This window comes from Ascaphus truei, chromosome 8 (assembly GCF_040206685.1).
Source record: "Ascaphus truei isolate aAscTru1 chromosome 8, aAscTru1.hap1, whole genome shotgun sequence".
NCBI lineage: Eukaryota > Metazoa > Chordata > Amphibia > Anura > Ascaphidae > Ascaphus > Ascaphus truei.
Genome location: NC_134490.1, coordinates 49,396,112 through 49,408,138, shown reverse-complemented (window position 1 = coordinate 49,408,138; position 12,027 = coordinate 49,396,112). Strand labels below are relative to the sequence as shown.

The following is a 12,027-nucleotide window of genomic DNA, read 5'->3' as shown; positions in this document are numbered from 1 at the left end:
TTGTGTTGTGTGTAGAGGTGCTGTGTTGTGTGTGTAGAGGTGCTGTGTTGTGAGTGTAGATCTCCAGTGTGTGTGAGGAGGTGCTGTGTTGTGTGTGTGTGTGTGTGTGTAGCAGCAGTTTGTGTGTGTGTAGATCTGCTGTGTTGTGTGTTAAGCTGCTCTGGTGTGTGTGTGTGTGTGTGTATGTGTGTGTGTGTGTACAGCGGGGGCGGCAGTGTGTGGATATAGATATCTGCAGTGTAAGAGTATATAGAGGTGGTTTCATGTATTTACCATTTTATTTGAATAAAAAAATCTATTTACTGTAACTATACAAAAGTGTCTATTATTTATGAAATAAGCCTACATTTAGCCTATAATAGAAATAATCCCCTCAGAACAGGGCATTACTGGCCAATAATGCCCTGGCTGGGTTAAAGTCCCTCGGCTTCGCCTCGGGCCTTCAACTCTTCCAGCCAGGGCATTATTGGCCAGTAATGCCCTGTTCTTCGGGGATTATTACTTAATTATTAAAATGGATTGCAAGAAAACACTTACGCAACAGTGTTCTGATTAACATTTCCTTACCCAGAATACTCGTCTGTGTAAGCAGTGCGGGCCATATTTACAAGTAGTTTTCTGCCGGAGGATAGATACCTTCCAGCGCTGGGAGACAGACCATTTAAGTCAAAAGGGCCCAGATCCACAAGAGGGTGCTAAGCTTTAGCACATGTTTATTCCCATTCATATATCAATGGAATCCTGAGCGGTGCTAACAATTAGCACCCCTTAGGAGATCTGGGCCTTCGGTGGATCTTATGGCAGAGAACTGCTTAGTTGATATGGGCATATTGTACAGAGAATTACATTTTTCGTTTTAAAAACCTGTGGAATACTAGAGATGGACATATTTTTTACAAAATATGAATTTGCCGCTAAAATCATTTTTTCCCTGCATTTTCGAATATTTGCTAATTTGTTAGAGTTTAAAATAAGTTGACACTATTTTCTTTAAATTGGGAAATTCAAGAATATTTGAAAATTCGCACACAAAAAATGTCAAACGTTTAGAAAATGTGAGAATATTCAAATATGTGTAGAAACTTTAAAGAATGGAATATTTGAACATTCGCTAAAAAGAATCGGGACAAAATGGAAAATTGGAAAAGATTTAAACATTTAGAAAAAAAAGGAACGAATATTTGACATTTTGAGAATACTTGAAAATGTGGAAAAAAATTCAAATATTTGAAATATTTGTGAATGTTTTCATTTTTCTGAAGATTAGAAAAATATCCCACCAATAACGTCGACACATTTTCTCATCTCCACCAAATAATCTCGTGTTCCCAAAATTTATTCTCAGATTTACCACTAGATGTCAGCCTTAACTTCTGTTTGGGTTACATGATTTTTGACTTCTTGTAGTCATACAATAAGATGTCTAGGAAATTCCCGAAAAGTGTATCTAGACACACAATAATTGTATTTTGCTTTCAACTGCGTTACATGAGAAACTTGTTAAAAAAAAAATGAAATCTTTCTTCTCTAACTCTCTTCTCAATTCTCTGATTGCTCCATATAACCATTCCCAAATATTCTAATATTCTAATATTCGTAGGGCCAGAATACCTTGATATTGTACATTACATACATACCACTTCTGCTTAGGTAAAAGAATGTTGCAGTCATTTATACATCCGCTTAAAAAATCCCAATAGTGACTATTATTAACGTGATTTTTTTCAGGGCAGCAATTAAGTAGTTAAGCAGAACTATGGTTTTTTTTAATAGGTTTTTTAATTATAGCTTTTTTTTCTTGTGTAAGTGTAATTTTCTTCCTTTACTTTTACTATGAGCACTACCTATTGAAAATTACAGTGACCGTAAAACACATTACACTTACATTTTAGGGTGCGTCTCAATGTTGTGTTTCATGATCTGTGTAGTATCTTCTGAAATAGACTGACCAGAACAGCTCACTGAATGTAGAGATACAGGAACTTTTTGCCAAAGTTAAAATCCGCCACAAAAACAGTGTCTCTTCAAGTTTAACTATCCGCAAATTTGTCTGAGTTCGAAGAAAGTCGTCTTTATATTTAAAAACTTTTTTTATTTGAATATACGACAATTTGACTAAGAGAAAGCGACAATTTGCTGAAACGAGAATCGAATTTAGAAAGTTCTCTTCACCCAACTTAAATCTCCCCTCCCCCCCCAAATCTTTGCAACAAATAAAAAAAATGATATAGAGACATAAGTGGAATTTCTTTTGCACTTTTTTTGACGGGTTTGCGTACAAATAGAAAAGTGTGTGAAGGTTCGTTGGAGGAACTTTGGCACATTCACCATCTGTACATCTACACTGTAAAAGGAGATGATCATGTTATGTTCTAATGGCAGGAACGTGACCGCACATTCCATCCGTGGACTAATTGCTCATTTGTGTGTTCAGCTTCATAGCAGAGCAGCTGATGGCCGGAAAGTCTGTAGAACCTGAGAGCTTCAGTTCGGTGACAATCTTTTTTTCTGATATTGTGGGATTCACAACCCTGTGCTCCTCCAGCTCCCCGTTGCAGGTCGTAGATCTGCTCAACGACCTGTACAGTTTGTTCGATGAAATTATCAAAACGTATGATGTATACAAGGTATGACAAGATTTCCTTTGGTTCATTACAGGGGTCATTATCCCAATGTCTAGGTAGGTAGCATTAATGGTAAGGTAACACATTTTAAGTATTTATTGAATAGTGGGTGCACTATATCACAGGCTGCCGGTGTCCCTGCAGTCAGAGAAACGGTATGCCAAACAGAATGGCGGCTTTAAATGTCCCGCGTCATGCTGGCCAATAGGAAAACGTGACATCATCGGTTGAGGCTTTCTATTGGCCAGCGTGACCAGGACATTTAAACTTAATAGGGACACAGGCAGCCCCTACAGAGGTAATTATCTTTGGAAGCACATGGTCCCCATAAGCTCCGGAGAACCCCTGCTTCAATCCTGTAATTTAAAAAAAAAGAAAGAAAATGAAAACGCATTGCAGCATTTTCTGCTGCTTTAATATATGTAAAATGAATGACTATCTAATTAAAACAAAATGGTATTTCCTGTTTAATAACCATTTATAAGGTGCATGTTTCAAATGCATCACTGTTTTCTTTACTTTATTTTTTTTCTATGAGTTTAGTTTTTTTTAATCAGTTTGGCAATTTCAGTACAGATCTAATAGGAATTTAAGGGTAATCCTGGATGACTCCACTAACATACGTGATTTAAAAATAGTGCCACGGTTTCCTGGATAGGCAGAAGTCAGAGGTTGATGAAGAGATATTGGATCATACTAACTCATTTGTCTTTTGCCATAAGAAATGTTTCAGTGCTGGAACACCCCTTACGTTTCAGCCTATTCATGTCACCGGGCTATAAAGCGTCCTCTAGTGGCACAAGATGTTTTATGGCACAATACTGTCCAGTAAATATGGGCCATTATCTACTACACTTCAGTTTTATTCCATTAAACTGTAATACGTAGTGTAGATCGTGGCAGTATGGTAACTCCTGTTGAAGTCAATGGGCGTGTTCATGGGATAGTGCCCCGATTAGTACTATTGGAGCTTAATGAATAACCTCCTCCATTTATGAACTAAACTACATCTGTGAGATGTCACAATGGAGGGATGATAGTTCCACTTTCGAATGGATTACTTGGTATTCCTCCTTCTCTGCACATAAAATGCTATTTAGCACAGCAATATTTCAAGTATCTAATTAAATTGGCTGGCAGAGAAGGGCGGGTTAGATCAGATATTTTCCCTAAACCATCTGTCACTAAGTTGCTCTGATGTTGATGGCCTTAAAACTATTCCTTTTTATTCACTGCAGGTGGAAACCATCGGAGATGCCTACATGGTTGCAAGTGGTCTCCCAATACATAATGGCATTCTGCACGTAGAGGAAATTGCCACAATGTCCCTCCATTTCCTTAGTGCAATGTTGACCTTTAAAATAAGACACATGCCTAAAGTAAAGCTGAAGCTTCGCATAGGCCTTAATACTGGTACGTGTGGTCTGTCCAGGAGCTTCCCAGTAACAGCCTGTACAGGGCAGGACTCGATCCATTGAATATTAAAGGGACTATGGGGGTTAGATCCACAGAGCTCCGTCAATGATGAGACATTACAGTAACTTCAGTTAACATCTCGTTAAGTGCTAACGGGGATCTTCAAAGCTCATTAACGATGCGTTAAGTGCTGTTGTCAGCCATAACGAGGCCTTGCGTTACTATAACGGGCGTTAGTGTTAATGATATGCAAAAGAGGCGTTCTCTGTAACAGCGCTAATCCACAGAGCGCCGTTATAGTTACCGCAGGGATTTAACGTTACGTTACTTAGGTCAGAGCTAAAGGTGGCGTTACTCACACCCAGACACTGAAATAGAACTGTTAGATCAGGGATGCACAAACTGGGGGGCGTGGCAGTTAAAGAGGCCCCGCACTTCCCCAAGTTATTTAAATTAAATGCCAGGGGACCGCACAAGGCCTCTGTAACTTCCCTTACCTTGGCTTCCTGCGACGCGTCGTCATGGCCATGGGGACACATGACATCACATTACCATGGCAACGTGATGTCACATGACCCCGCACCAGAGCCAAGGTAAGTTTGGGGTGCGAACAGGGGTGGACAGCATGCAGGGGGGAATGTTTGTGCACCCCTGTGTTAGAGGATCTGGATAAGTGTAAGACTCCAGTTTGGTATGATTTAACTATCATACTGTTATTTACAGGGTTCTTTTCCTCTCCTGTCTTCTCTTTTTTTAAATTTAATTAAACACCTATTCAGGGTCTGGATGGGAGTAACGCCACATTTGGGTTATTTGAAGCTAAGGCAAGGCAGTGCTAAAATGGCATTAAAGCAGCAAAACGTGAAAAATCCTATTTTAAAAATAAATAAATCAGTTCTGTAGTATTAGATAATACTGTCTGCATTTTATTTTAAAACTCCTAAATTCATTTTTAATGATTTTGTAATGCACTGATAATCCATTGGTTGCTACAGCAACCATTTAGAAAGTCATATCCACTTCCTCTTTTGAAATACACACATTTTTGAGCTATGCCCAGCAGACTAATGCTCTGAAAGCTGTAACAATAATGTGTAACACTTAGTAATATAATGTTACATTGCAGCTGCAGCATTTCACAGACTGCAGCACAAAGTTAGAAGGCGGCCATTTCGTTAGGCACACAATCAGGATTTTTATAGGTTTATAACAGGAGCACCAAACGATTGCCAGCTTAGGTAAGAATGTAGAATAATACATTGTCACATGCTTACAACATAAAAATAAGAAAAAAAAGGGAGAAAATAGTATTGCTGCTTTAAGATTACTAACGGACATTTGTTTTGCATATACAGCTGAACCCCGTTATAACGTGGTACTCGGGGTCCACATAATGAGACCGTGTTATAACAGGGATCACATTATAAAAAAAAAAAAGCTGCGATCAGGGGTTCCGCGGGGCTTATCTGCATCTGCAGCTCTCTCCCTGCTTCATCAGCTTCGGGCAAGGGTGGTGTGTGTGTTTTGTTTTAATAGGGCTCTTGTTGTCTGTCCTTTCCCCTATGGATTTTGACACCTAAAGACTACATCTCCCAGCATGCTTGCTGCCTGACAGAGCCTCGTGATTTGTTATTAAAGTTTGCCCCTCAAGAAATTATTTATTTATTTTTCAATGGGAGCCACGCTGAGACCGCGTTATAAGCGGATCCGCGTTGTAGTGTATCACGCTATAACAGGGTTTTTTTGTATTTAGAAAAGTAGTCCCAAGGGGGGCACAGGCGGAGCACTGCCAAATCGATGAGGGAGAAAGGGGGCTGCATCCAGTAGTAATAAAAATATATTTATTGAGTGATCAAAGCAAGAACATAAACACTTTTACGCGTTTCGGGAATTGCGTCCCTTTCTCAAAAAGTGTATCCGCGTCTGCATGCATACCCGTTTCATAGCTGTCCCCCGCCCTCGGCGATGATGTCACGGGGCCGAAAACTCACGCGAGTTGGTCAGAGAGACCAACCCATTGGCTGAGAACACCACCAATGAGTAGCCTCCCTGAGATCTCGCCCCCAAGTGAGCCGTGGGACCGGGAGGTGCCAGAGAAAAAGGGGCATAGCTGCAGAGAAAAAAATACAAAACACATTGTGCAAACATAACAACTTAAAAATTATACATAAAGTTAAAATCACGGATAAAAACCAACTGTTTGGGATAGAAAGGCTCTCAACAAGATATGGGTTAAACACATGGCATGAGTCATATTATTCTCAGTACTGGTATAACAGCTAGAATAACAAAACTGGCATATATAGAACCACAGAGCAGGTATAACAACTTATAGTAAGAGATATTAATATATCTAGATTCTCAATAAGTAAATCATATTGGTAGTATAGTACAGAATTCATGTAGCGAACAATGCTCAAAGGATGAATTAGAGATGAATTAATCATCTCCAGAGTTAATGAGTGAAGTTTTCATTAAATGAGGCATATAAGCATCTATGTGGATTATTGATCATTATATAAAGATCCAAAATTGGTTAGCTTCAACCCCTCTTGTGCAATCAATAAAGACTGTGATGTCCATCTTATTTGTATATATTGTAATAGTGCAGAGGAAGGGGCAACAGGAAGGGGAATGGGGAGGGGAGGTGAAAGAGGGGGGAGGGAAGGGAGGGAGGGGGAGGAGGGGGGGAGGGGGTAGGGGAGGAGAGTGAAGAGAAGAGAAAAAGGAGGGGGGAAGGAAGGAGGAAACGTTACAGAATCAATGATATCAAAAAATGATAATAAAACAATCATATGAGAGAAACGAAGAAATAAATGACTATGTATAATAAATCTGTTAATGTCTGGGAATTCAGATAATTTAAGCAAGAAAATGCTTGAGTTCCCAGTCCAGATTTATGCCCCTGGGTGCCATAGACCTCCCAGCATGCTTGCTGCCTGACAGAGCCTCGTGATTTGTTATTAAAGTTTGCCCCTCAAGAAATTATTTATTTATTTTTCAATGGGAGCCACGCTGAGACCGCGTTATAAGCGGATCCGCGTTGTAGTGTATCACGCTATAACAGGGTTTTTTTGTATTTAGTTTGAGGATACCCGTTAAACTCAGGGAAAGTACAAGAAATTACCTATTTAGGTATCGTCACATTAGTAGCCCAGATGTAACGGAGCTCTGTGGATTTCCACCTAAGAATCCAATAGAATTATAATAAAACATGATAAAACCAGAAGAGGGTTATTTAGCAAAAATAAATGAAATGAGTAATACATGTGAAAAAAACAATAGGAATTGAAGCTAAAAACAGATGAAGAGTTACAAAGGTAAAGGATTAGAAGTGTTAATTCATCTTTCCCAAAGTCCTGGGAGTTCCAGAAACACGCTGAGATCTATGTACTAAACTATAATTTTAAATTTTTTTGGTGCATCGTATGTATGGAGGTTGTTATGTGATTTCATTAATATGGCACATGGTTCATTGCTTGAAATGAGGTTTGCCGCATTGCGTCATGTTGAATACATGATTGATACATTTTAAATGAAAACAGAAAGATGTGTATTTTTGTTATGTATAACTTGTAAAAATATATAATATATTACACTAGTAATTCATATTTAAGTGTCATACTGGAAAAATACTACATTTGGTTAACCTATATAATTAAATATCTGTACTCCATCAAATACATTTTTGGCTGATACATAACAACTTAATTCTGCAGTAACAATATAAAGAGATGTTTCAGGATTACGCCAGATTTAACTTGATGAGCGATTTTGACGGACGTTCTACCTAGATTTTTTTAGTACATGCCATCACATCTGTTCCACAAGTGCTTTCCATTTCTGTGCGCCAAAATATTTGCTGAAATAATTTTTAATATGTAAGGCGCACATTGAGAAAAATAAGGTTAGTACATAGGGGCAATTTGAGATTTCCGTGTGTCAATTTTACACAACAAATGCTATTATTTCTTTCACTAGCACAAAGAAATTCATACAGACCAGTCACTTAACCCTAGTTTAGTTTTACTATACATTGTAGTATTTTCCAGCAGGTTTAGGGCCAAAACGATATCTACAGTACGAGTATACGTTACACATAAAGAAATAATAGTTCTGACTTGTTTATACTAACATGCTAATCTCTGCCCTCTATAAGTGCAGGTCCTGTTGTGGCAGGAGTGGTCGGAGTCACAATGCCCAGGTACTGTCTGTTTGGGGACACTGTTAACACTGCATCGCGGATGGAAAGTAACAGTTTACGTAGGTAAACTTTGGATCTTTTATCAGAGTGCTTCAAGCAATTAACAATATAATGAATTCTATATATTACTCACTATTTGGCCTACTGTAATATTAAGAATCTTTGCTCAATCAAACAATGTGGGACATAATATTATATTACATATTTATACACTACAGAAGGAGGCACTGTGGAAGAGTTACAAATAGGACATACAGATGTAGCCAAGTGTATTGTAACAACTCTTAACACAGAATATGTTATGCTTTTTAACTTGTTTATTAATGACCTTGAGGTTGGCATAGAGAGCAACGTCTCCATCTTTGCTGATGATACTAAATTGTGTAAGGTAGTAAAATCAGAGCAAGATGTAATTTCTCCCCAGAAGGACTTGGAGAGACTGGAAATTTGGGCAGGTAAATGGCAGATGAGGTTTAATACAGATAAATGTAAGTTTATGCATTTGGGAAACAAGAATAAACAAGCGACTTACACATTAAATGGGGATAAATTGGGGGAATCCTTGATGGAGAAGGATTTAGGAGTGCTTGTAGACATCAGGCTTAGCAATGGTGCCCAAAGTCATGCAGTAGCTGCAAAGGCAAACAAGATCTTATCTAGCATTAAATGGACAATGGATGGAAGGGAAGTAAACATAATTATGCCCCTTTATAAAGCATTAGTAAGAACACACCTTGAATATGGAGTACAATTTTGGGCACCGATCCTTAGAAAATACATTATGGAACTAGAGAAAGTACAGAGAAGAGCCACCAAATTAATAAAGGGGCTGGACAATCTAATTTATGAGGAGACGCTAGCTAAATTAGCTTTATTTACATTAGAAAAGAGGCGTCTAAAAGGGGATATGATAACTATATACAAATATATTCGGGGACAGTACAAGGAGCTTTCAAAAGAACAATTCATCCCACGGGCAATACAAAGGACACAGGGTCATCCCTTAAGGTTGGAGGAAAGGAGATTTCACCAGCAACAAAGTAAAGAGTTCTTTACAGAAAGGGCAGTTACAATGTGGAATTCATTATTGGCACGCTCATGCTGCCCGAAAACCTGACAAGACCGCGGTACTGAGGTGGGAAAGAAGAACTCCACACACCCACAGCAGCAGAGGCATGCCCAGTGTGGTATTTGAGCAAAGCCGGGGTTTGGGCCAAAGAAAAGGATTAGTAGGGTACTTGCCGGGTCCTGGGTAGTAGAATCAAGAGTGTCCGTAAGCCAAAGGTATGGGGGTAGTGAGAGTTGCGTAGTAGTGTTCCGTTTGCCAACTCTGAGGGGTTAGAGAAGACAGCGTAGTAGAGGAATGCCAGGGTCGAGATCCAGGGAAGGTAAGCAGACTGAAGCCGGGTCAGGAACGTTGATACAGAGCCAAGCACAAGACCAGAGCAGCACCAAGGTACCAGAGATTATGCTGAGCACTGACTGACTGACTGAGAAGGCGCTATATACCCGACAGGCGCCAATCAGAGGAAAGGAGGGGTGGAGGCAGGACTTGAGGAAGGGCCTGGATAGGAGTCAATTGGAGAAGGGGACGGATAGTTGGGCCCTGAAGCTCGGGAGCGTGGCGCGTGGTGACGCGATAGGCGGGGGCGGAGCTAGCCAGTGACCGGATTGCAGAAGAAGCGCGGGTCCTGTAAAGCCAACGGCTGGCGTGCGTGACCCGGAAGAGGAGAGAGAGCTGCGGGAGAGGCGCCCGCGATGGCGGGGGTTCGGCGGGAATCAGGAACTGCGGTAACGAGCACCGAGGAGGGTAAGGGAGAGACGCGGTTTGCTGGTCGTGAGCCCTGGGCCCTTACAATTAGCCATGGAGACTGTGATGGCAGATGCAATAGATTTGTTCAAAAAAAGTTTGGACATCTTTTTAGAAAGTAAAGGTATACAGGGATATACCAAATAATTAAACACTGGAAGGATGCTGATCCAGGGAGTAATCTGATTGCCAATTCTTGGAGTAAGGAAGGAATCTATTTCTCTCCTAATGAGATATCATTGGATGATATTTCACTGGGTTTCTTATTGTTTGCCTTCCTCTGGATCAATGTACTCTAAGTACGGCTATAGGATAAAGTATCTGTCGTCTAAATTTAGCATAGGTTGAACTTGATGGATGTATATCTTTTTTCAACCTCATTTACTATGTAACTATATCGCAGAACATCTCACTACAGTATAATGTGAAACATTGTGCTATAACGCGGAACATGGTGCTATAACGTGGAACATGGTGCTATAACGCACAAACATTGTGCTATAACACAGAACATCGTGCTATAACATGCAACATTGCGCTATAACGCGGAACACCACGCTATATCACCGAACATTACGCTATATCACCGAACATTACACTATATAACGCAGAACATCGTACTATAACACAGAACATTGCGCTATATAATGCAGAACATTGCGCTATAACACAGAACCTTAATCTATACAACGCAGAACATCACAATTTCCCCACCATTACGCACCAGCACGTGCAATAACTCCAGCTGCGTCTGTATTTTTGTGAAACTTGCTGTTATTTCTTCACACATTTATTAACTATTTACACTGTCATATTTGAGCTGGTATTTACCGTGTCTGCCTGGGAACATTTTAACATATAAGAATACATTTTTTGCATCTCATGCTATGAGGTAGTTTATAGTATTAAGTATTGTGAGTGATGCTAATAAACTAATGAAACAGCTATTCAAGTTTATAAAAAGAATTTACATTTTAATAGTCATCCTTTTTAGCTGAAATCTTTGTACCTTCCTCCGGAAGGGGAAAAATTGATCAATAAAGCGCACTGTTTTCATGTTGGTAAATGTCTCCTTTATGTATAATCTGACTTCAGTTGTAGGGTATTCTGATATTAATGAATACTGTGTTTATAGTGTTGGATTGGAGTGCTGTTACCATCACTGTTAGTATATGGTTTTAATCCAATCGGATTCATATGTAGCCATACAAATGATATTTTGTATTATGACGTTACTATATAAATAGCTAAAGAGATTACACACCTAATTAGTTTACTGATTTGATCAGAAATTTGTTTATTACCCTTACCAAATAATGAGCTTTAGCTACAGCACCTTTTTGTGATATTTCTTATGTAGTGATATTTATGTGTTATTTCATCTTATTTCCCTTTTAATAAACAGTGAGTTTTATTTTCTCCCAGCTCTCCGGATTCATGTTTCTGAAACAACTGCTAAAGCTCTGGATACAATTGGGGGATATGATTTAAAGGAGAGAGGAACCATTCAGATAAAAGTATGTCATACACATGTGCATATGGTATTCTAACCTGTATTTATGTCCTTCTTAGATTTGTGATATTGACATGATATGCAGATAAATAATGCAGTTCTTTGTTGCTTGTGACAGGGCAAAGGAAAACAAAAAACATTCTGGCTGAGGGGAAAAACAGGCTTTCAAATGCCTTTGCCAGACTTACCTCCTGATCTAGAAGATAATCTGCATGTCCCCTCTGAGGTAAGCGCTTTTTTCTAATCGGAATTTGTTTTTAACCCCTCTAAAATAATGTAATGATCTCAGCTAATTTATTATGTCATTGGTGTATCTTTATTCTGGACCCAGGCTCATATGTAGCATGTGAGTAAGTAAGTCCATGTAGATTAACTCGTCCCCTTTAAAAGCACACAAAGTCCTTCTATTTTCTTCAACTTTATTGAGGGGAGTTAACAGAAATATAAAAGTTCTATATGT

General features: G+C 39.2%; 1 protein-coding gene across 4 annotated transcripts in view; it reads left to right on the top strand.

Moving 5' to 3' along the window:
• LOC142501680 (guanylate cyclase 2G-like) overlaps positions 1–12,027 on the top strand; it is a 37,475-nt gene that overhangs the window by 20,861 nt on the left and 4,587 nt on the right. The window contains exons 18-22 of one of the 4 annotated variants that reach the window (XR_012803537.1): positions 2,435–2,627; positions 3,863–4,037; positions 8,205–8,307; positions 11,480–11,571; positions 11,686–11,770. Coding sequence is in view for 3 of the 4 variants with exons in the window: in XM_075611868.1 (XP_075467983.1) it covers positions 2,435–2,627; positions 3,863–4,037; positions 8,200–8,307; positions 11,480–11,571; positions 11,686–11,793 (676 nt within the window). In the remaining variant the exon portion in view is untranslated. Of the gene's footprint in view, positions 1–2,434; positions 2,628–3,862; positions 4,038–8,199; positions 8,308–11,479; positions 11,572–11,685; positions 11,795–12,027 lie in introns of those variants that run through there. The other 3 variants (XM_075611869.1, XM_075611868.1, XM_075611870.1) reach the window with 3 other exon arrangements.